Source organism: Pungitius pungitius, chromosome 1 (genome assembly GCF_949316345.1).
Source record: "Pungitius pungitius chromosome 1, fPunPun2.1, whole genome shotgun sequence".
NCBI classification, from domain to species: Eukaryota; Metazoa; Chordata; class Actinopteri; order Perciformes; family Gasterosteidae; genus Pungitius; species Pungitius pungitius.
Genome location: NC_084900.1, coordinates 23,198,812 through 23,225,125, shown reverse-complemented (window position 1 = coordinate 23,225,125; position 26,314 = coordinate 23,198,812). Strand labels below are relative to the sequence as shown.

The 26,314-nt window shown below is 42.8% G+C and overlaps 1 protein-coding gene across 2 annotated transcripts in view; it reads right to left on the bottom strand.

Annotated features, from left to right (window-relative positions):
* hdac7a (histone deacetylase 7a) overlaps window positions 1-23,108 on the bottom strand; it is a 54,631-nt gene extending 31,523 nt beyond the window's left edge. Inside the window, exons 1-2 of one of the 2 annotated variants that reach the window (XM_037479638.2) lie at window positions 22,838-23,108; window positions 9,318-9,386 (exon numbers count right to left, since the gene is read on the bottom strand). In XM_037479638.2, the coding sequence (XP_037335535.2) occupies window positions 9,318-9,386; window positions 22,838-22,856 (88 nt within the window). In that variant the 5' untranslated portion in view covers window positions 22,857-23,108. Of the gene's footprint in view, window positions 1-9,317; window positions 9,387-10,450; window positions 10,650-22,837 lie in introns of those variants that run through there. The other variant, XM_037479639.2, reaches the window with a different exon arrangement.
* Window positions 23,109-26,314: the final 3,206 nt, after the last annotated feature.

Genomic DNA, 26,314 nt, shown 5'->3' with positions numbered 1-26,314 from the left:
ACGATCCTCCTAAGTGAGGCGTTTTTTCTGCTCACATCTACAGAGGGGTTTTCGAGGACACCATAGGTACCGAAATTGCATGCGAGTCTCCAGTAGAATTCTGTCTCCAGGCCTTCATGTGATCCGTCTTTATCTACAAATAAATCAAATCCAAGCTCAGATGCTCACACAAGAACTCTGTCATCATGTCCACTGTATTCATGAAGGGTTGTGCCGCATCAACGCTGCTATACTGGTTTTTCAGGGTTTCTGCCGTTGATGAACAAGAGTGCGAGCTCACAGCCACGCTGGCAGCATTTGGCCCAGAGGCGCTGATGTGTAGCCGTTGCAGTGTTTAAATTGTTCTGCAAAGTCTTCTGGTCTACTAAGGCCACAATGAGTGATGGTATCTTCTTCTCACCCAAAATTAATTTGACCTGGAATGACACCGAAATGTCGGATTCTGGCGAGAAAGCTCCTCAAAATCTTCTGAATACAAAAAAATGCTTTAAAATAAAGTAGACCAAGTACAAAAATGGGTTCTCTATTCCTAGGAGAGATAACAAGTTAGAAATGTATTAGGTATTAATATATTTAAGATGGGCTTTGGTTTACAGTCAAAATAAACATCTTGTTTGTATTGGAGACTGTCCCCTCCCAAAAATGACCTCATAGGTCTTCGGCACACGCGCTTATAAGAATACAAGGTTTTTCTTTTTTATGACACAACAGGGTTTACAGATGGTTAACCCACATTGCTACATACATAAAACAAACGTTAACGAGGTTTTGGAGTGAAACACTGTTATTTTACAGGTGTTCCTGTATTATTACAATCAAACACCTTTAATAAAGGGATAACACTAAAAGTTCTACAGAGAAAAACTTATTTTTGCAGATATTCCTGTTTTATTACAATCAATCATGGCAAAAAGTTGATGGTGCCATACGTTACTCTTTAGGTTGTAACTTTCCATCATTTTACATTACATAGCATTTAGCTGAAATCCTTTATCGATGAGAATTACCATCAGCAATGTGTGGTTAGGTGTTGCTCAGGGACACTAGTAAAGAGGTGGGCATTCAAACCCAGACCCACCAGAGGACCCTGTCTAACCACTGCACCACGGTCACCCTGTGTTATCATTCCTACTCCTAGTTTACAGCCTGGACTTGTACTTGGGGGTGGGCTCTTATAAGCTCTTGCTTCAGTCCACTCCTTTTGAGCACCATGTGTACTGCTCAAATAAATAAACAAATTCAAAAAAAAAAATTGGACTATTGCAATGCATTGTTCCCTGAATGCCGTTACTCAATTAACTATTGTCATATTCATTGGCATGTATTTTCTTTTATGTGCTTTGGGTGTGGCCAGAGGCGCAACATGCCTGAACATCAAGAGCAGGGCTTTTTTTTTTTTTTTTTTACAGAATCTGAAAAATACCCCCAAAACCCTTATATGATATATTAAGGGTGAAGGGTAAGTTAGGAAGTCTCAAGAAGCTGTTCTGAATTCTGACAGCACTGCAGCTCATACCTGTGGGCAGCAGCGTCAACAGGTTGTGGCCGGGCTGGCTGATGTCTTTTAATATCCTCTCTGCTCTTCGCAGACGCCCCTACTTACCAATATCACTGATGTTCAGTAGATGGGTACCAAATGAGGTCTGGGTGGTTTTGAATCCCCCTCTGTAGAGCCCTGCTGTCCTGGCTCGTGCACACCCCCCACGGGTTTGCAGTGTACCCCGTCATGATGCTTTCTATTGACCCTCTGTAAACATTAACAACAACACGCCACAGGACATTTGCCTTCTTAAGTTTCCTTTAGAAATACGGCCTTTCTTCCCGAGAAGGACCATGTCAGAATGCTTGTGATGCGGATTCCCAGGAACCCAAAGCTGTTAGCTCTCTGCACATGAGCTCCCTGAATGTTAAGGTGTGTTGAAGGTGTGTGTGTGTGTGACCATTGTTTGGCAGCCAGCTGAAGTCGACGAGTAAGTACGACAGGAGGTAACTTTGTATAAAGGGACACATCTTATATGTACATAGGAAATGGATATAGTCACATGACGTCACCTATGGGTTTGCGGACTGCCATTTTGAGTCCTCAAATCTGCATTTTGGCTTCCGCCATCTTGGAGTTTGTCTGACACAGGAGGGTAAATCAAATTGCAACCAACATCAATAAGACATTTTTGGCTGACCAAAAATGTTACACATAACGGTCAGGAACTAAAATTCACTGTGAAAGTTAAACATTTTAAGACAAAAACGCAGACAACTCCAACGCAGTAGTAGCAACCTGTCAATCACAAGGTGGCCTAGAGGCTTCAGCATAGACCTATGTGACCACAACTTACTAAATGACATCATGCTGTACAGCAAATTGACACATGTTTACAAGAATCAGACTACTTTTGGCCAATTTGACACAAACTGTGAACTTTTGCTAAAAAGGATAAGGACTAAGTGGTAACCTAGGGTTGTATTACACAGTACTAATCAACAACAGATGTGGTTGTTGGGGTTGGACGACTTTTTGAAAAATGTTCAAAAGTTCATAAAGCAAGAGATTTCTCTTCCTTACAAAGAGAAGAAAGAAATCCAGGTAAGCTATTGCATCCCGCTCTGCTTCAAAATAAACAGGTGCTTTAGAATTCCACCTGGTCTGCATGCCAACAATAGATCTATTTGCATAACTCACACACAGGTCACACACACACACACACACATTCCATGTGTCCCTGTCATCTTTCACTCCACTCACAGTGTTGCAATTCGCCTGGAGCTGAAAACTATAGAACAACTCATTAATCACACACACACACAGACACACACCAGGTGTGCTGTCCACTTTGACAAATGACAGTGAAGCGTCCATCTGCTGCACAGACAACAAAGGCAGAACTAAGAGACCCACTCAGGGCCCTATTGATGTCTCGTGGCTGGTTTCTGTCCTTCACACTATCAGTTGAGCACAGTAAAGCAAACTTTGCAACAAAAAATTGGAATGGTTCGATCCGTTCCAAACAATCCGACGCTGTAGAGATGAATGGTACATTTTGGTACTGCTTGGTAGTGCTTGAGTAGAGCCAGCCACCGTGACTGGACGGACAAAAGAATTAGCTCTTGGTCCCGTTGACAAGTAACTGAATCAGGGAGAAGGCTTTCTTTATTTTGCCTGCAAGGTATTTTTGACACCTCCCAGGAAACCTAAATTCCTTCCTTCTTGAAGAGGTCACACTTTTCGATTTGACTGCTGACATCTGTGTCGCTCAATGTGGGGAAACTCTTCCATTTGTTTCCGCGCGTTGCCCTCAGCAGAAAGGTCACATGGTCACGATGGGTCACAAACGGATGAGCTAAGGCTGGATAGCATTAACGGGCTTTGCCCGAGGACTCTTCAGCAGTGTCAACAAGGAGGCGTGACTCCAGCCCTCCCTGTTTGCAGAGCTCTCCATACTCACTTTTTTTTGAAGAAATAAATATTGAAGGTCGGAGTGGCAGGAGGAATACTCGATAATTTAGTGTCGAAAGCATCAAGCTAAATTTGGAAACAAGTACTGCGGACATGCTCTTTGGCAAAGCCACGTTGCCTCTCGCTGATGCAATACAGCTGCTGGACAGCCCCCGGTGCTGCTCGGACCGAGTAGGCCCCGGGAGAGCCTCGCTCAAACGGTGCATATATTTCATGCACAGACAGAGGTTAGAAATGCATGCTTTAAATGCACAAGCTCAGTCCGACCCACTTAAACAAACTATTGTATAACAAAACTGTGTCTTGCGTCAGTCATCAACAGTTGTTTCACCTGCATGCAGGTACCGCTGCTATGACCTCCATCTGTATACTTTGAGCAGCCCGAGGCGAGGACAAATCAGAGATGGAACACACATTGCTTCCTTTTAGGCTCTGCACACCTTGAGCAGAGATGGGGCAGGTGGAGGGACTGCTGGTTGCAAACAGGCTCTTACGCTGTGATGGATTTGATTCTTGTGGTTCCAGTTGTGCATTTAGTTTGGCTTTACTTCTCAGTAAAGAGCCGTGAAAACCAAGAAGAAGAAACAAGATTAGAGATTGAGATTCTGCCTGACAAAGTGTGAAATTATATTTCTACAAACCTTTATTTCAATATTTCTACAAATCTCTCCAAGTTCCCTTTCTCTCCATCACCCCCCCCCCCCCCACCGCGCCACACACACACACACACTCCTTCTTCTTAACATCAAACACATTCTTCACATTTCCCAACACAGATAAAGACACTCAACACAGCAGCCCACTCAAAGGGATCTCCCTCTTTTATCTTTTATAACACAGCGCACATTCACACAGATATCATTCCACCTTTATCATCACAACCCTCAATGCACTCACGCATCATGTTTAAAAGCACGAAGCCGGAATCAGGAAAACAAATGCTAATCAACAAGAACTGGTTGTGTAATTTCTTCTCACTCAAATTGTGCAGTGCTGAGAGGGAAATTATTTGAAATGAGCTGAATGATGTCGCGGGTTATCAGCAGTGAAAACAGTGAGTCATAAGAACAGTGGTGAATGACACTGATCGCCTGTGGTAGTAGAGGACAGATTGGTAGCTACAAAAAAAAAACCTACAATCTGCAGCAAAGGCCTTTCTGCTGATAAGAACGAGCGCACATTATCAGCAGCTTTTTCTTGCTGAAGCATCAGTCAACTTCACTTAAAAAACGTGGTCATGGAAGTTGTGAACACAAGTTGTATTGTGTTTTCTGCTGAATACAGATGACAGGTTTGGAAATGAATTTGTCCATTTTACCCTAACCCTTAAAACGAACTGAACTCAAGCCTCACTGTGAAAGTGTTAAAGCTCTATTACAAAAACACACGGACGACTCCCAGACGGGACGATGGCGATGTAACAACCTGCCATTCATAAAGTTGCCTCGCCATGAAGCCCATTATTATATTTACCATCATGTTGTATTCATGAAGACATACAACTCATGTTTACTGTTTAAATCAAGTGAAGAATACGACAATATTTATTTTAATTCCCATAAAAGCGTTTCTGAAAATGGTTGGAAACAGAAAGTCAAATTCAATACACACTTAGTTGCTGGAACATACATGAGCTGTTTACATTGCAAAAGATTCATGAAGTGTTTGATAAAATACAAATTGCTGATAGGACTGACCCTTGCCTCTTACTACTGGTTTTTATTTTTTGATAAAACTTTCTATCACCATTCTATATGTCTCTTCTCTCCCTTTAACCAATTTCTCCCGTCAACGTTCCTTCCTTAGTTAACTTGTTACAGGAAGGCCGCCTCATGAATATGCAGAGTCACACTTGGCCGTCTGCACCAACAACAAAGGAAGACGACATTAACATTCCTGCACATGCTTTGCACTCTGGTCAGGGAAACACACACACACACACGATACATATAAGATACCCTCAGTGTATTATAGCACGTTTTGCTTGTAAGTAAATGTCACAAGACCGACTCACTGACCATTCTGACAGTGAGCCTACATGATAGTAAATCACTGCATGTGATTGTACATCTACTATACTTCCCATTTGGACATATTCCACCCAGCACATTTGTAATTACTACTCCACAATTTTCACTTTTGCTCTCTGCACTTGTGTGTTTCCTGAATCTCGGAAAAGCCCTTCACAGAAATCAGTCAACACAAACACACAAACTCCAGATGTGCACACATCCATTAAACGAACATTTAATAAACATCCATCATGTCTCTCTTCTCCTCCACTTGTTGAGATAAGACTGAATCTGTGATCGTCACTGGACACTGTTCAGCGCACACACACACACACACACACACACACAGATGAGGGGAGATCCGGTTTCATCTGTCCTAACAACAGGCTATCTGATCCGAGGTCAGTGTCAGTCAACCCGTGAGCTGGAGTGAATGTGAGCTGTTCATTTGTGCTTTAGGTCAGACGATAGCAACAACGCTGCAGCGAGTCTGCTTGGGAAAACTCGTGATTGGGGTCAGACTGATAGATGAAGCCAATGAGAAGATGATGAGTGTTTCTGACAGAGCTACAAGTGTAAAACAAAACAGCAAAGTCTGATCTAAAATCAACCCCCAAAGATATAACCTCTAACGCAATAGTTCAAGCTGAAATAGTCAAAGAGAAGAATAAAATCCTGAGTGGGTACAAGACAATATCCTATATCAACAGCTGTGAATCCTAAATTAACATTGATTGGCCTTTTGATTTGAAAAAAACAGCAAACGGTAAAACACAAATCGCTGGAGAATCAAAGTGCGTTTTTGGTTCCAAGGCTTAATAATTGAATTAGAAAGAAAAATAATTCCATCACACTCACTCCAGTAAATTCCAACTGGATTAGGTGTTTCTGTGCGCATGACACACACACACACACACACACAGGGAGGGGGAGAGAGAGACGTCCCGAGGAGGGATGCAGACTTGCGGCTGGAGGCCAATAACGGACCACTTACCCAGCTGACCACAGCGGGAGCCGTTACCTCAAAGGTTAAATGCGACATAAGTTGATTTGACACACTACTCAAACGTTGAGGACAGTGTTACCGCGGGCAACACCGCACATACCCCCCCTGTCCCGTTTATAGCGAACATGTGCAGGCTGACATGGAGAAACAGAAAAACACACACCTTTAAGCCACATGAGAAGATCTCATAAGAGGACACACACACACCCCCAACCCCCATCCCCACCCCTGAAGAGTATTATATGACATTACCTCTGACATATCAAGTGATTTCATGCACCTCGAGGCAGGACAATCGAGCCGTTTGTTCGGCGGGTCAGAAATAGCCGTCTCGTGTTGCCACCTTTAATGCCACGACTTACTGCGCGGCCGCCACTGCACTGCATTCAGGCCTTCAGGGGCCCCGCAGTCCACCAATGACCACACTATATCTGCAGATCAGTGCAAATTACTTGATATGCTATTGGGGCATGCTGCTGGGATTTATTGGTTTTATACTGTTTTGGAACAAAACCTCTACACACACTGGAGATTCCATGAATGAATAGTGTACAGTGGTCACTGCGGCAGTGCTCTCGCTCTGCTGTGTTTATTAACGATATATTACCTCTGTACTCTATAAAGTAACCCGTTGATTGAATGGTGAAGAGAGGTCAGGTTACTCAGACGTGTAACAGAGCGAGGGAGATTAGTGACTGGGAAAATAAAGAACATTAAACCAGAGCAGGACCCCTGTGGAATAAAGCATTGCCACCTATTCACCGCTTCTAACTGCAGTGTAAATATATATATTTTTTATGTATTGTTTGACATGTGCTAAAACATTTGATATGTGAGTTTTGCCTCCCACAATTTTTTAGAAAGAATGTACTTGTATATATTTTAGCGACAGCTATTTCATCTAATCAAGTAATTAATTCATTGATTTTTTTTGTTACTGTATTTTGAAGCAAAAGTGGAGAAAAAAAATCAGTGGTTCCACTATTTTTAAATTGAGATTTGTAGTACAATTTGTTGTACAAGTTGTACAATATGGAACACTGAATTCCTTTTGATTTTGGATTGTTGATTGAAAAAACAAACATCTACAAATCTATGTGACCTTGAGTGTCAGGAAAATGTGATGGTGATTCTTTATAATTATTTTGTGACAAAAATGATTTATCCATGAATAAAATAAACACAATATTTGAAAATGAAACTAATTATGGTTCCAATTGCAAGCATCATTCACAGAATTGATCCTCCTTTGGTCCTTTTCAACATTTGCTCTCCATTTACTGGAACTAACTCTTCCTCCGTCAGCGCAAAAACAGTGACAAAAGAAAATGAAAAAGTAAAGCCCCGGGATCAGCTGACCCAATTGTTTGGAAACCAGGATTAGAAAGAGGATATGTGCAGCTATTACAATCAAGCCTGTTGTTATCTGTCCCCAGAACTTCTCCCCACTGCGTTTGGTCAGAAAAGAAAAACACACAATTATTCAAATAGATATAGCAAACGTGCAGGAAGAGTGTGCCATGCACGCCGCATGAAAAAGAAACGTTTTTTTGTGTTACACAAAGGAATCTTGGTGGCCTGCAGGTCCATTATAGTTTAAAGCGAGCCAGTGTGAGTTGGCCTGCGTGGACACGGCACCATGTAACCAGATCCTAAAGCCACAGCCGTGACCTCACCGGGTTTTTTTCCACGGACGCGCACAGGGAACATAGCAGGTCCTTTGGGTTAGCACACAGTCAGCGGAGCCTGGCACGGCGAGAGTCGGCTCCTATTCAGGGAGGCGCGCATTGTAATCCTACACAGTGCGATCACACACGGCCATGCCTCACAGCGGAGAGCGCTAATCTAAACTAAAAAGGGCATTGCACAAAGAAACAGCCGGGGCGACTTGTTTCTGATGGGCGGAGCAGTGGATCAAATGCGTTTTGATCTCAGGTTGAAGGAGAAGGCTGTGAGCGTTTCCCATGTGAGTCAGCACGGACATGGCTGGTTATAAAGTTTCTTTAGATGAATGTGAGAATGTTAGAATGTTAGAATGTGAGGGCAAGGAGAATGCAGAGAAACTATTGTTCTATTATAATATTCTATTGAAATGGATGGTTGTTATAAAGAAAGGCACTTGTATTTGGTTATAAAGTTTGGTTTTTCTTAAAGCAGAGTGAGATAATAAGTGTGTAACATCATATAACAAATCGATTTGGACATTTTTTACTGAAAATGTGTATGTGGGGGGGGGGGGGGGGATGTTTCTCATGTTTGTTTCAAATGGCATAATTTAAAGATAAACCAGATCACTAAAAAGAAATTACTCAATCAAGGGGGAACCTGAAAAAAAAAAACCCAAAGTGAGGCAATCCCTACTGCTGTATATCAGTGTTATTGAAGATCACCTTTCCTGGTAAAGTAATTTAAAGTTATGATTAAAAATTTGAATGACTACATCTTGATGTTTTTTCACGGCCTGACTCAGCAAAACATCGACTTTATTGTGTTGACATTACCTTTCCAACTAGTTCTGTAGGACCTTTCTGACACATAATCAACCACCCTTTTTTCTAAACCCACGCATGAACACCACAACGGGCCGAGCAACTAGGCCAACACCTGTTGTGTACTTTACAGCCCCGCTCTGAAAATCAATACGCTTAGATCATTCTACACGGGGAAAAAAACAAGAATTTGTTAATTGTGTGCTGTAAAAGGACAAGAAGGTCGACAGGCAGCATTCTTCCACATGGTTCAGCGCTGATGGCTGTGCCTATACCCTTTGTTGAAATAAAGTTCAACTAGTGTTTATCAAGTTACAGGTGGTTTTTAGTACGTATCCATGAGAATGAAGCCCTACCTGCCACTGTTTGAAATCTGTTTTCTGGTCTGTCTGTCTTTATGATGTCCCCAGAGGTGCAAATTCCATCTGCAGAGACAAATAGAAGCATGAACAAGTTAAATGCAGCTCCAACATGTTCCATTTAAACAAGAAAAAAGAGCTTCTTTCTGATGTTAAAGTTAAAGTTAAAGACTGGCGAACACAAAAGTTACAGTGGACCCAAAGGTCCTTAAAGGTGTTGTGTTGGCAGATTTCGCCACCTGATGGGTGCTGCTCTCATGCGGTCCGTGAGCCCCGACCCTCAGGTCAAAAACATTTCAGAATACTCAGGTTCATATGTGGCAGCGCTAATGGAGCGAGATGACACCAAACACACAAAAACATGCTTTAAATGAAGATAAAATTAGGCAAGGAGACAATATGTTTGTTGTTGTAATTTTGTATTCTAAAATGTCTTGTTCTCACTCAATTTCTGTGTATGTGTGTGTTAAATCTACTCATGCAGTCACACTGTGGGGACCCCGTTGCCGTTGGTAACAAAACGCAAGTTTACTTAATGTAAATTATTAGTATCATTATATTGTTGTTTTCTAGTGAAATGAAGGTATATATGTCAATGTGACGTCCTCTAAAGTGCTCTGTGTGTGTTTGTTTCTTTTCAGCAGTAAACGCTAATCAGGGTCAAACAAGAGCCAGAAAGAAAATCTATTTCAATAATATTTCTGCACAGTTTAAACACTTTATTTCTTTGTTTACAAAGACAACCATCCATGACGACGTTTCTCGCGGGATTTCCACGCTTTATGCATTTTTTAATCCGGTTTCTACAGTGACCTTTGGACAGTTGTGCACACGCACGTAGGGTTGTACGAATGATTAAATAATACACGAGATTAGTTTATAGGTGCAGCGCTCTTCGGGTTTTCCCAAAAACTTCTCATGGTCTGACGCACTTGCGCGTGTCACTTTTGTGCGCTCGTGAGCAATTACAATCCGTGCAAACACCTGCGCGGGCACCGGTATGTAGCTTTTTGTGTCCTTTCAATCAATGCAAAACTCGGATAAAAACACGAGCACATTTGAAGAAGTGAAAAGGCACAAAGCTCCCAGCTGCTCCCATGTCGAACCCTGTCACCCGCAGCGCACCCTACCTCAAAACGAGTCAAACCCGGCAACACCGCTTGAGAAAAGGTTTGAAAATAATCCAGATAGAAAATGTCCTCGTGCCTCCAGGAGAGCGAGAAGCTGTCGGGAGGTGATGGTGCGATCCGCTGCTGTTGTCAGTAGACAGAGGAGGAGGAGGAGGAGGAAGGAGAGGAGGAAGACGAAATGAGACTCTGCGCTGGGAAGTTGCAGAAAAAAAAAGAAAAAGTCCGGCCCCGAAGTCCCGCCCCCTCCGCTGCGCTCTCCTGCTGACAAAAATAGCGAGAGGGGCGGGTCCCACCCGAAATAGCTCCGACTTCACACGGACCTTCAGGACTGTCGAGTCCCGCCGCTGACTGACTCCCATTGGGTGCACGCTGCAGCCAATCCGCGGCTTATAAACTTGTACAGTAACTTTGCAGGGACTGCCGTTAAAACAATGACCCTGTATACACTGTGGCTCCATCTGCTGTCAAACCCCCCCCCCCCCCAAAGTATTCAACGGTGTTACAGCACCAAGGGGAGGGATGTGCTTCCTGCAGCGGGGCCCATTGTAGAGGGCCCCAGGAAGCAAAAGATTGACACCATTCAACTTCCGTTTTCTGTGCAGTGCTCTTTCGAAGTTTGCATTAAGGTTGTAGGTTTAAAACCTTTTTACAGAGAACTGTTTTTAAAGACATTGCAAACAGTCCACTCAGTGTTTCACTCTGGGTGAGACCTTCATGTTTCAACAATCTACAATATCGTTTGTTTGTTTGTATATCATATTATAATGAACATTTCATTTTAAATGATGCCTCATATTATTACACTGGGGTTATTGCTGGATGCATCATTAGTTGAGTTGATTTTCTGCACCAGACTGCATCTGCAAAGTTGAGCAGTATTCAGAGGAAAAAAACTTGAATCTTTCTTGGTTTGCTTTTGTATGGGTTAGGGCTGTTTCCTGGAAGTGCACATGTTTTGGAGCAATGTGAACTCTTAGTGTTGTAATTGGTATTATAAAGAGGAAAAACTAAATTCAAAGAAATACGTAAAGCTCCTAACCAAAATCAGCAAGTGAAACATGCATGTAATATTCCTCGGCAACCACACTGAACCCTCTGGTAATATAAGCCTGCCTGAACTTTGTTTTCACGTCGTCGTCAACAACAGAAGAAAGCCTATATAAAGGAGCCTCATGAGGAAATGTTTGGAATACTTTCGGTGGGCCTAAAAACAATGTCGCATATTGTTCAGCTCGACTGTACTAACAGCTTTACTCATCACTTTAGTCGGTCTCAAGGTTAAAAATCCGCTCTTTATGTTGTAGAGATGACATGGAGGTGCATCCAGACGTAGTTATGAAACAAAACACACATCCCTGTGTTGTGACGTTGTTATAGTGACTAGTCTAAATATTGCCATTTTCTATTGCTTTCCAACTGCATATCATGGAGCACAATCACAATAAGTAGGCATGCTCTTCAACCTTTGTGATTGCAGAGTATGTGGAATTCTGCAGAATTCATTGACACTTATTCAATATTAATTTATTAATAAGGACCTTCATTTACCGTATTGATAAATACAGCAACATTTCTTGGTGTTTCATTTTACATAAAAGAGTAATTAAAAGGTATCATATCATCACATTATGAAGACCCTATTGCTAAACATACTGTAAATGTTTCCACATTAAATTGCTGACAGTTAATTATTGTCAGGAGGAAGCTGACATATGATGGTTCAGATGTTTGCCTTCAGTTACTTTTAAAGCAAGGATGTGGTGGAAGGTAAAGCGTCCTCCTCCACCTTCAATGCTGACATGATCCTTAACAAGGTTTAGTCATCGGAGACACTGCGCGTCAAGGAAAAAAGTTCTTAAATATTGGCTATAGTGATATTTCTCAATTTCTTAATTCTCTCTCATTTCACCTGACATTGACATTGCAGGTACAATTCATGACTTGCAGTCGTACACATAAACGTACCGCCCCCTCAATCCGTGTGGGAGTTATATACGTTGCTGTGGTAACTTACATGACGTACAAGAACAATTATCTTTTTCGGTTCATCTGGTCCAGTCTTCCTAGAATCAAGAGGCTGCTGTCACGTACATCCTCTAAACGTGGTGTCAAACCATACTGAAGTGTGGTCGGCCTCATAAAAGCTCTCCTCTAACCTTTAACGACCTGACCCCGTTTTTTGGCATTTGCTCGAAACTACTAAAGAGGCTATATCTCTGCAACTACCACGTCTATGCCATTTTTTTATGGCATAAGGAAACCCACGAGAGTTCATAATATGTGCAACATGTTGATGGTTAAGAGTAAATAAAACTTACAACACAGCAAATTCTTGCGCCTAAAGAAATACACTTACAGGGGGTCCTCGTAGCCCGGTGTGTGGTATGCGGAAAGCTTTTCTTTAATAGAGGGAAGCAGAACAACTCTAGAGAGGTGTTAGTACAGGCCTCACGGCAGAGAAAGGAGGAATTTAGAAAAGTCCGGCTGTGATTTGCAGATTAACACGTTCAGAACAGCTTCAGCACCCTGAGCCACTCACCAGCCGAAACGCAAGGTTTAGTGCACCCAATGGGAGTCAGGCTCTCATGTGTCTTGGGGTGTGCGATACTCTTATGTTCGTTCGTGATGATAAAGTTAAGTTATCGGCGGATCAGGGAAATATCTCCCTTTAGGGGACCCCTCTGGTAGAAAAGATTTTATGAGCTGCGTGATGTCATGAAATCAATGTTTTTTGACAAACAATAAAAAAGAAAGACAATGAACAATTAGAAGAAACAAGAATGAAGATAAGCAGCTATGTAGCAATGCTTCTTTTCATCAGTAATCAGGAACATTTATTGCCAAAGGATATTCAACATGGCTGGCGGTTTATTTTGTTCTATATTTTTCCACCTCCATGTCTTCCCCCGTTTTTGTTTTCTTTGGTTTCGACGCAGAATTTATAATTTTGTTATGAGTTTCACTCGCACTCCTCAGTGTTTCCCCCCACTTTGAGCCGCCTCCCATCCTTTTTGTTTTTCCGATCTCGCCTTCAGCCGGGTCAACAACGATCAATATCGAAACCAAGAAGTGTGCGTCTGTCTTCTGATGGTGGTGCTCCACCATCCGCTCGCTCACCCTTGGGTGCCTCTGCGAACAAGGGAGGTGGGGGGGGGGGGGGGGGGGGGGGGGGGGGGAGCCATGCGCCGTTCCCAGAAACCCTCGGTGTGTGGGTGTTCAGAGCTGTGTGTGCGCTTTCCTGTGTGTTAAGTGTCTATTACCGTTGACATAAAGCCTGTGTGGAGGCCTGTATACCTTGTGTAAGTGTGTCTATGTGTGTGTGTGTGTGTGTGTGGTTAGTCCATTCAATTACACAATCTACCATGCAGTCTGAATCACATCCGGTTTTGAGCTGAAAATAACAAAACCACAGGGTGACAGAAAAGCAGCACAGCAGGCAACTGCCCACAGGGAGAGAGCAGTACGCACGCGCACACACACACACACACACAAATCTATGTATGAAAAAAAGATTTCTGTTTTGTGCCTATTTGCTCGTTTTGTCCTCTGATTACTGAGATCTAAAAACTACAATATGCTTTTTAAACTAATGCAAAAGCCCCCACATGATGTAACTACTTGAAGTAACTGCACAACAGGATTATTCCAATGAGTCCATATTAGGCTATTTCTGGAAATCCTTTGTTTAAAAGGAGGGATCGTTCAGTTTGGTAAATGGCACCTGTAGTTTTCAGAAAGAAAACCTGTCATGTAAATCACGCCGAAATGGCACAGTTCAAAACAGCTATTCCTACGTATGTAGCAGCTCGGTAATAGATGGGGAAGGATGTGGTCAACTGTGTGCTACATGGTAGCCTCCCACCTCCAGCAATTTCCTCCTGCCACAATACGTTTGAATCAAGAAGAGATCTTTGACAAAATGCAACAATTCTACAAACCAATGTTGAAACTCTCAGAACGCACAAAGCAAAACGAATTGTGTCCAGTGACGTCCACTGGGTATCGAAACATATAGTGATAATGTATAACAACGTAAAATGGACCAAAGTTGGCACCAACGTCAAGTCATTTTCTTTACTCTTTTAGCTTTTTTCTTAAAGTTTGTTGAAGAGTTGTGCCTGTCATTTTAGATCTTTGGCTTATTTTGGTACAGAGAAATGTTTTTTGTGCAAGCCAAAGCACTGAGCACCACACCAAAGCTTCATTTCTTTAATTCCCAATCTGTGTCTGTGGTTTGAATTCTGCTTAGAGAGGTAGTGTTTGGGGCATATTTAAAAGTTGGATTTAAATGAGTAAATATACGTTTGCAGATACAAGGAAAGATGATATACATACATATATACATATGTACACACAATTGATCCACTTTCTGTGAGGAACTTTATTTACAATGTGTGAGATGAGTGTCCTCCTTTAAAAGAAACAGCCCATGTGCTTTAATGGCCATACATGTTCTATGTAACATCTATGTATTGATTATTAAACACAGTGATCTCAGTCAGCTGGTTTAACACCTTTAAAGTACAAGCATACAGTGCCTGCTCGTAAAATGTAATTAGCAGGGGCTGGCTGGAAATGAGGGAGTTAGAGAACAAGAGAGGGGATTCAACAGATGAAAGGCAGCAGAAAGTGAGATGAAGATGAAGTGAACGGAGAGGTAGAATTACTTAAGAAGAAGAAAAGGAACATAAGAGAAGAGAAAGAGGGAGAAGCCGAGAGCACTGTAATAATGTTTGGCCTTGGTCTGCCAGCGGGGTCCTTCCCCTTAAGAAGCCAACAGGAATGCGAGGAATGCTGCATGAGAAGAAAAAAAAGGAGGGGGGGGAGAATAGGGGAGGATGAGGAGAAAGAAACAGGAGGAGGAGGAAGAGGAGGAGAAAGGAAAGCAGCCAATGCAGAGTGGGATAAAGATAGAGAGGGAGACAGCAAGATGAAGGCAGGGAGAAATTTGAGACATGGAGGAAAATACTTATTACTGGGCTGAAGAAAAAGAACAAAGACGATGAAAAAATATTAAGACCAGAAGAAATATGGGAGGAAAGAATGTATTGAGTTCTATTGGTGTGTGTGTGTGTGTGTTTGTGTGTTACGTGCGGTATCAAGGTGAAGTCGGCTGCAGTTTTCAATGACGCTCAAACTTCTTTTTCAAAGTTTTCTCTGTTGCCAGTGAGCTCAGTGGGAGAACGTTAATTCCTGCAACGTTTCACAGGAAATGCTCTCTTTCCCTGTGTGACGGCCCTTTCAGGAAGGTCTGCTTCGGTCTCATGGGGGTCAGTTGAAAATCATACGATTTAGACGGACAGAGACTCTGCAAACCAGAACCATTCCCAAATGTCCTTTGGGAATATGGTCTTGCATCTAAAACACTGTTATTCTGATGATAATTTCTGCAAAAACAGACATATTCGCCAACCCAGTCTCAATCGCACCATGTCGAAAGCATACAGTTGGTCAATGACCCTTGAAAATGACATTGTAAAAAGAACCAATACGTGCTGATGAAATGAACTAAACTAGTCTTAGCTGAACCTAAAGGTGCTTACTTTTCCACTCTTCCACTTGACTAAATAAGACAGAGGCTGAATCATGATTCACGACTTTTAATTCATGACTAGTAACATGCTACGGCAAAACCTAAGTGCACTCGTGTTGACTGTTCAAGGCTTGCTCAACGTTACGTTCCGGTAGCTATTGGCTATGTTAGCCACATTAGCCGTTAGCTCTTGTTAGCCAAAGCACAGCGCAGGACTCCACCGGCTGCTAACAGCTAACTAGCTCTCCTGATACATGAGAAGACACCGACATGAGAAGACATGCTTCGCGCTCACTTCAGTTTGCAATCAGCAAAACTGCATGCACGTGCTTGTGTCTGGACAACATTTAACATTTCAGAACTTTGGTTTCTTTAGCTGAATGAAACGATGATCTTGCATGTCAGATGGCATTCACAAGACTGTTATATTTATATTGAATATTTATATTGAATATACAGTATACTGTATATACATATGTATATATATTCAAGATCGCATTTAAAAAGACATTTTAGCATCGTTGATATAGTTGAAGATATACTCGCCAAAATACATATATATAACTGAGAATCCAGACAAGAGGCAATCATATATTCTCTTACAGACTTTACACATTTTCAACATATTTTCCCAGTAGATACCTTCATGCGAAAGAGGAGATTTAGGGTCCGTGTCTGACCTAACGCATCAGCGGCCTTGTTGACACTTCCACAGTCCACAGAAAACACAATGGATCGCTGACAGACATTTTCCACACCAGAGCAGCGGTGTCATGTGTGCAGTCATCACTGCCCAGTGTTGAGTGGTTAATGTAACCCTATCCATAGGATTATGAGAGCAGTCTAACGAATATCAAACACCATATTTATTCAGTTAGAAATGAGGTGCCCAAAAGAACTTCCCCCTGGGTAGTGTCGTGCCAAAACTCTATCGCAAAAATGAAAATGAATAACTTTGATTTAAGGATAAAGGTACATGAATGAATTGCAGCCTCTTTTGGGCGTTTGATCTAGTCAGATTGAAAGTGAAATGAGGTCAACGCTGATGACAGCCCAAGCAGGAGCGTATGATGATGGATACTTTACACCGTAAAGATGTTTGGAGTTAAGGCAAGTTGTTCTAAACACAGTCAGAAACCATAGCAACCACAGGAAAATCCCTGGGATATCAACAGCAACCCCCCCCAACCACCCCACACACACACACACACACACACACACACACACACACACACACACACACACACACACACACACACACACACACACACACACACACACACACACACACACACACACACACAAACACACCCTCAAAACGTAAAGTCGAATAAAAACTCACCCTCTCGACACCCACCATTCAGGACAACAACAAGCATAAAAAGTGTTTGTGTGTGTGCGTGTGTGTGTGTGTGTGTGTAGGAAACACCCAGACAAGCCAAAAATAGCTCTACACTCTTGTTCCCCGTCTCTCGCTTTCAATCCCTCTCTCTGTGGCTCGCATCACTATAAATCATCGGTAGGAAAAAACACGAGTTAATCTTCCTGCACGGAAAATATCACCAATTTAAGAGCGCACTAAAATGTGAGAATATCAGACTGACTATGCGGTTGAGTGTGAGTGGAGATAATATAATAATGTGTTATACCACCAATTGTTCAGGGGGAAACTAAAAGCCTCTCAACGGAGGGAAAAAGGAGTAGGCGGAAATCTGTTTGTCTGAGACATTGCACCGATGAGAGAAGTCAGACAGTTACACTGCTATTTCTCATTTTTTCTTGTTTTCCAAAAAGAAGTTGCTTAAAGATGATGTTAAGATGCAGATGTTTCTTGCAACGTTGATCTTCATCAGGCTACATTCTCTTGCATCTTTCTCCACATTTTTAGGGGATCCTGTCACACCCACGATACTCGAAACCGTGGAAGCAACTATGTGAGCTGGTTTATTTTCAGGCTCTCCAATTACAAGTGAAGCAAGGCGTTTAAACAAAAGTCACATGGACTCACAAGTAGCATGTTTACTTGACAGTTTTAGCAACCAGTCATCCTGCAAAGTCAGAGTTTGTTAAACAAATGTAATTGCAGTTAAATGAGCAAAGCATGTCGGCGTTGACTTTTAGGTCTTTTGGTAACTATAACATTGCATTCAGGTGATTGCTGGAAACGCATTGCCATCCCACAGCAGAGACTGTAAACTGTTAAGACACATTCGTTTTTATCTATCCTGGAGAGTTTGATACAAGCTGATCATGTGATTGCTTGTTTTTCTCGTCTTGTTTTTAGCCAGTGACAAACTTTTTAAATACTGATAATCACTACCATAAGAAGAAGCTAAACTCAAACTACATGATTTTCCCGGTTAAAATTAATTCCAATATAGGTTACAATTAAGATTAGTGCAAATTTTTTCGATTTAAGAATACTGAAAGGGTTTGAGTAATTTACAGTGTAAGATGCCTTTGAAACCAAAAAGCCAAATCCCCAGTTTTTGGTTGTTTCCTTGTATAAGATTAGATTGTTCTCTATCTTTTTTGAACACTTTTTGTACTATGTTGATTATTCTGTGGTACTTGAGTTTGAAGGACTCTGTCCTCACATTGTCAAATGAAAGGAGGGAATTTGTAGAAAGTTTGGGCTTTAATACCCAATAAAAGGAACTCGCACATGAACTGCAACATTTTAAATCCGTACCACCTGTGGACTAATAACCATTCTGGACGTGTCGGGTCAGTTTTTCGCATAAATGTATGCAGTGTCTTTTCTAAATAGTTTCTAGGTTATTTGCAGGCGAGCGAGTATGGGTTTGATCTTTCAGGGGGTCAATCAATGGGTCTCAGTGCACACTTGGTTAAGGCAACAAAGCTTGTTGGACAAGTTTAGAAAAATATCGTGGCTTGTTATTTAAAATGAGTACTCTTGTGTTAGCCAGGTTAGTAAGTAATGTGACAAAAGTAAAGTAGAGTAAGTCAATGTTGACACAAACAGTGTCTGTGTGTACGTCCTGAGGCAGTTTGTCCCAAACTCGTCTCTCAGATTACTTTCTCGCTCTCTTTCACTCCATCCCTGACTAACCGTCTCATACTGACCCGGGTTGGTTCACAATACTTAATGGTAAATCGCTATCTCAACCAGAGGACCACTGAGAATGTGTTGGTCGGCCGAGAGGCCCAAAGCACAGCAGCCTGGAGCTGGCAGTGGTGCACTGCCTTGCTCAAAGACACTTCAGCAGGGCAGTCAACAAAGGAACGATACCTGCACTGGAGACTCTGAAATCTTTAGCCAAGCACCCACTATCTCACATAAGGAACTTTGCCAGCACCTCTGTGTAAACAACAGCACAGAATGAAAACATCATACAAGTGTAGTCACGCACTCTCTACACACTTCAAGTTCGTCAGGTCAAGAGACATCAGGCGTGCATATCTCATATCTGTCACGGTCCCTGATGATTGATGAAAGTGAAGCTTCTCGGATGGGAACTTGTGTTTTTTCTGGTGTTTTGAGTGAAAGGTTACACCTCTCCTCTCCGCTGTACCCTCTGTGGGAATTTAAGAGTCGGAGAGCGGGAGAGAGAGAGACAGATGGGTTTTTCCCTGCAGGATATCCTGTTCTAAGTAGCGCTGCTGGGCCCGCCTCGACCTCTTCACCCCCTCTTGACCTCTGACCCGCTCATGGCTTAGGCTCACATCTCTGACTTTCCTAATCGGCCACATCGCTTCGTATTCTTTCCCAATCGGGCCGTGGCACCCTTTGCTCTCTCTCCTTCCAAACTCCTCGCTCATACTCACAGGTGTCACTTACATTTTCCCTCCTTCCTTTTCCTCTTTGTTTCTTTGTTGTCTGCAGACGCTGCATCCAGGGCCAGCCTTCCTCTCGGTCCCATATCCTTGATATTATTTTCTATATGTTAAGACACAGCAGCAGAACACTTATACCTGCTGTTCTGCTAAAAAGAAGTTAAATTTTTTACTAACCCCAGCTTTCTGTTATCTTGATAACTGTGTATTGTTTTCAGTAATTTAGTTTTGATTCTAGTATTTATTTAAATAATGGTATTTGAATGGCTCTCTCCTTCAAAGCTTTTTCATTTTTGTATTCTTGTGCGAGTTTACCTTTTTTTAACTTATATGTTTGATAAGTTGCATCATTGAAAAATATTATAATATAGGAACATACAGCATCTTTTAGCTTAAGTATCCCCTGTAGAAATGAGCATTTTAGAGTCTTCATTGACCTTTCTTGACTGCTCTTTGTTGTTTTCTTGTTTAATGACACTGTGTTAATGACACTGTGTTAATGACACTGTGACATGTTTTGAAACTGTCCTTTTTCTCCCTTGTTCCTTCTTATTGTTCCCGCTTGACTAAATCCCTCAATTATTTTCCCTACAACACAAGTTTACGTGTTTTTCAGTTCACAGTACAGTTCATGTGCGTCACAAACTGAGAAAAAATACTGTCTTGGAACAAGTGGAGATAAAAATCTGTCGATGAGGCTGTTATTTGTTGCCGAGATCTTCTTGATTGCTGTGGGAATTTCTCTTTGCTATTTGTGAGTTCTGTCACGTCTTGCCTTTTCACCAGGGAAGCGGTGATCCCTCTTTTGTTGGTACAAACTTGAAAGCCAAACATAAGGAACCACTGTGATTAAAAAAAGCCTTAATCTGGATCGAGACAGGAGAAAGGCTCTCGCTTATACAAGAGAAAAACAAAACCATCAGCTAGCATTTCTTGCCCTCGGTCGCCCTATTCTTTGCCATCCCCCACTTTCTTTTTAAATGTCAGCCTCCCTCAGTGCCCCGCTCTCTCCCTCTCTCACCCGGCCCTCCCACCCCTCAGTAGAACTGGAATCCATTAGCTGATGAATGGTTGTTTGTGTTTTCTTAAGCTCAACAGCGCCACCCACGGCCTCCACGGCCCACGAGGACCATGACAAAACATTTGCTGTGATTAGAGGAATAATTAGCCAATCATCCTCTGACCCGCGGGCCAATCCTGGGGTCAAAGAGACACAGAGTGGGTTCTGCTTCCCAGGTGGTTTCCCATGAAGACCATCAGGCTGCACAGATATAGTGCAGTCATTGTCCGCAGACAGGTGACACACACACACACACACACACAGAGCACATCCCGCTCTGTATCTGTGTGTTACTGCATGTACTGCATAGATGGGAGTGTGTGTGTGTGTGTGTGTGTGTGTGTGCATGTGTGTGCATGTGTTTGTGCAACGAGGATCCCAAGCGTACCGGGTACAGAATTGGCCCTGAGAGGCTCCGGTGGAAATCAGCTTTTCCTGCTTCCTGTGGCAAGAGGAAGTGCTACCGTCGCTGTCCCCTTATCGCTGGATACACAGGCAGCGTGGAGGGAGGAAGGTAGGGAGGGAAGAGGAAGAGGAGAAGCAGGATCAGACTGGTCTAGCTACACAAAAGGGAGAGGAAGATAGGCAGCTATGGTCGTGTCCACCAGTTGTTGATTTTTTTATTTTTATCGCGGGAAAAAAAATGCTTAGTGCATGAAGAGGTGAGCGTGTTTAAAATGAATCCAACATGTATGTGCATAAGCGGATGCTTCTTGTAAAATATCATTTGTTATGAAAACAATAATTTCTCCATTTCTCTAGTGATCCAAAACACTTTGTTCCAACCAGAAAAGAGAACAACAGCTGAATTGAGAATGTTTGTATTAATCACACAAATATACAAATATGTTTGTATCATGTCACACTATGCAGATATGTACATAGTGGATGTGGATGAAAGAGAGTGTGTGTAAAAGGACACATGCAACAAGTGGGATGTGAAAAAGTAACCACTTGCACCTTGTTGTGAAGGAGAAAGAGAGAGAGAGAGAGAGACAAAAAAAGGGGGGGGGGGTCTTCTGGCATCAGGGTGGGGAAGCTTTCAGCACTCGGGATTGTCCCAGATGGACACAAGCCGCTCCCTGCCTTTATAAACAGCCTCTGGCTTCTACCTCCTCTTCTCCTCTTCGTCAATCTCTCCTTCTTTCCTTTAGTGCCTGTTGTAAACCACTCGGCTCCCACTTTGCCCTCCCTCAGCACAAAATTGGAACAAATTGACACTTTCTGATTTCTTTTTCTTGTTGCAATTGTATCTGCCCCCCCCCCCCCCTTTCCCAGCAACAACACCAACACCCCCCTCTCCCCTCACTCCCAAGCCTTGCCATTTCCAAAGTCAACACACCACTAAATGCCGGGCTGACTCACTTCCACTGTGGGTGGTTCTGTTTCCAATTTTCTAACCAGCTCAGCCAATCCACCACCTCTGAAGAAAAGAGAAAACTTTTAATGAAAAAACTGAAAAACCTAACCCCCCCCCCCCAAAAAAAAAATCAATAGCAGCCGACCAGTCACGCAAAACAAAGACAACATTTCCGCACAAAGGAGTGCACGAGAGATGGGGAGAGGACGCGAGTAATGAAACCAATCGTCCATCTCCCACTTCTTTTGTGGCTGCGAAGTGGTCATCCCCGTTTCCCTTCCTTTCTTCCTCCTGGGGAGAGCGTGGGAGCGCCCTCAGAGTGCTGCGGAGGAACCACGGGGCTCATAACAGCAGGAGGAAGCCGGTAACTTGAGTCACTTCAGGCCTGGGCACAGAGAGAGGGGGGACGAGGAGAAGTGGTGGAGCGGCGAGTGGAGGGAAAAGGACACCTTCACATGTCTTCATATCATGAAGATGTGAATGCGGAGCTCACGCAAATCAAGAGAAGGAAAACAGGTTTACAAATGACTTGTTGCATTCCAGATGGCATTTCCCACATGCACACACACACACGCAAAGTGGCATTCTCAATGGCACACGCACACCCATCCCTCTGCAAACCCAACTTTGCCTTACCAGTCTGTAGTGTAAACATTCAGCATGAGCAGTGTGTTAGAAAGTCCCCTCAGTCATGTTGACGTACAGTTCAGTCCAGAGAGATCCAGAGTTGTGAGGACGCCCAAACTACACGTGCACACATTCACAAATACACACACACACACACACACATGCACACCGGCACAGTATCAGTTCCTTCTGTCCAAGTGTTGAGAAAATGAGGGACCGAAGCAAAAGGCAACGGAGGGAGGGAGAGAGAGAAAGAGAGAGAGAGAGAGAGAAAGAGAGATAAACCCCTCTGAACCGACTTGTGCACTCTCTCTCTCTCTCTCTCTCCCTCACTCTCTCCGTCCCTCCCTCACAAACACAACACACACCCTCACACACAGTTGGTTCGCCGTATCACTGACTGACGGTGTTTTTCTCTCAAGTGCCAAGAGGATGAAGGGTGAGCAGAAGGAAAACCAGAGCGTGTGTGTGTGTGTGGGTGTGTGTGTATACACAGGCAGGGCCCTGTGTATTGAATTGTGTGTGTGTGTGTGTGTGTGTGTGTGTGTATTTTGAAATAGGAGGGTATGGCTGGCTTCAGTCCAGATGCAGCCTGCCTGGTAGAAAAAAAAGACAATAGCAGGAAACACTATATCAGAAGGAGGCAAAATACCAGCGCAGAAATAATGAACAGACAGTAAAAACAATGACATCCAGCGTGGAAAACATGGCCCGGGCCGAACAATGATCCTAGAAACAAGGAGCAGAGAACTGACATTCCCATAGGATATAAAAAACCCTAATCCAAAAATATCTGAGGGGTTAGTGGTAAGGAAAATGTTATTATTATTTTTTTTTGTAAAAAGGCTCTCACGCTCGAACGCAAGCATGTAGAGTCCATGCACATTCCCTGTACAATCAGTTAGCCATGACTCCCCCACACACACACATTACCCCTGCTGTAATCATATCTAGTGATGAGGGCGGCTTCCCCCAGCAGTCGCTGGCTCTCTGACCACAGTGACTTACAATGGCCCTGTATTCTGAGCCTGCTCTGATTACACACACAAGGAGCTGCATTACACCCTGCTAATTCAATTTCCTCCCCTCCGGGTCACACGGGCGGGCGTGTGTGTGTGCGGACGTGTAAGTGCATAAAGAGGAACTGATGAAGCAGTTGTGCAAGAGAAGAAGCTGCTTGAACAAAAATTGACTGTAGTAATCAATTTGTGGGGCTTAATGAGATTGATGATCGATAGAGCCGCTATTTGTTCAGTTCTGGCTACGCTGCAAGTTAAACTTGGCCTGAGTGTCATGAGCAGGTATGGCGGGTGCAGCAACAAGGTATTCCTGGTGTGGTTCATTGGAGTGATGTAAGACTTTCACTCAATACAAAAAAATCAAATTATCTTAATTACATGGCTGCTGGATCCAATCAGCACTCCTGCTCCTCTCTAGAAACAGTATATCATGTAGCAACATGATGTTTAGGGCGATATTGTTTACTCTCTTTGTTTACCGCGTTGGCTCTAAAGCAGACTGATGATGTCATCAGTTTAGTCATGTTGTCATTGACCAAAGTGTCAGACAAATGCAAAAGTTTATTTGATGACTTGATAAGTGTATAGTCTATATATATTATATGTAGATACGAGGTGGACGTCGTCACTGAGACGTCACCCATTGGATTGGACATTGAGTTCGGCATTTAGTGTTTTGCAAACAGAAGTGGCACACAAGGTTGAGTAAAGTACAAGTGAATGTTACAAGTGAAAGTTAAAACCAACCAAAAATGTTGTGAAAGGGTTCAAATGTTAAGACTAAAACAGACAACGGTGTGTTAACAACGTGCCAATGAGAAGGTAGTCCCGCCCTAATGATTAAGAATAACCTGCTTCATGGTCTATTATTCTCTGTGGTAGACCACATTTTACTAACTGAATGCGGTCTCGAAGATCACTCGGATCTAGAGATTAGAACAAATAAAGTGAAACTTCATACAATCAGACTTCTTTTTGCATCTACAGTCGTCGCCCCCTGTTGGTCCTTTGAAAGAATGCAAGCTGTGAGGCTAAATTGCCGGGGCTTGCTGACTTAGAATTGGTTCTGTGGGGAGCTTGAAAGCCTCAATTCAAGTTCATGTTCATACATTCAATAATTGTTAATTGGTGGAATGACCGACTGACCGACAGCAATAACTTGATTATTGTTGCGCATTGTTGTCTGAGTCATACTGCCAATGCGTGGCATTGTTTGTTCAACTTAATCATACCTTATTTTGAGGTAATGAATGATGATGACAGTTATTGTTCTTGGAAGGACAGCCTCCCAAGAACAATATTGGCAGTGCACCTCTAGGTCAGTGGTGGTAGCGTCCAGAGAAAAGTAACAATCCGCCTGGTAACAGCAGAGTGTAAAAACATGGAATTTAACAAACTCAAGTTGAGACGAAGTGAACAACCAAGTGCAAAATGTTTTGAAATACTATTCAGCTGCACATGCTGAAAAGTCACTGTGCACCGTGGATCAAAAAACCTCCGAATGTTTTGGTTTGGAGTTGGACATTATGACTGATCACTTTCACTGTTATGCAAGCTCTCTTGTGACAGGTTAGTTAAGTATGGAGAGTATTGAATAGCCACATGAGCTGGGAAGGAAAATCATCCAGCAGTGTTTTCCTCTGTTTTTTAAATGACATCATCACTCTTAATTTATACCTTTACAGTCCAGTTGTAAATGCACTAAATACTTTTTCTCTGGCAGCTTCCAGTGAAAATAATGTGTAATGATTCCAAATCACTAAAATCAGGGTGGGGATGCAGAAATTCGAACATATGAGGAGAATCAGTTGTGGGTCTGACTTAATCATGTTGCCCTCCCAGGGCAAATTCACCCTAAATTCAGGGTACAGAAAAGACCCAAAATAGGTTACAGACCATATTCTGGCAGGTCCCAACAGAACACAAGCTAGCAATATGAAAACCCAGGGGCCACAGTAACACACTAAGTTCTCATTTGGATCCTGGGGAAAACATATTTTAATAAAGGTCCGTGCTCTAGTTTGAAGCGAGGGGTCAGATGTGCAGGCTTTTGCACTGGTTCTGTGTAATGCAGCCCGATGGAGCAGCTGGCTTTAGCCGCACATTGTTTACCAGACTCCCTCAACACATCGGACTCTCATTTTGGACAAATAAAACAATGCCGTGCGACACTTTAAAATGCATTGCAAACATAGGCCGTGTGCGTCCACATGTGCGTGTGTTAAAAACAGACAAAGAAAGTGTGTGCGTGTGTGTCCAAAAGCAGGGAATGTGCTTGTGATTAAACTGACTGAATGCAAGGGCGAGGTCCCTCTGGAGGGCCGGGTAGCTACGTATATGCATGCACGCACACACACAAACACACACACACATTCCAGTCAATGGATATTTGTACTTTTTGTGTGTAACTTCACAATTAGATCAAACTAGCCAGCCTGATCTGACTGCCATGCAACCTCAATAAAAA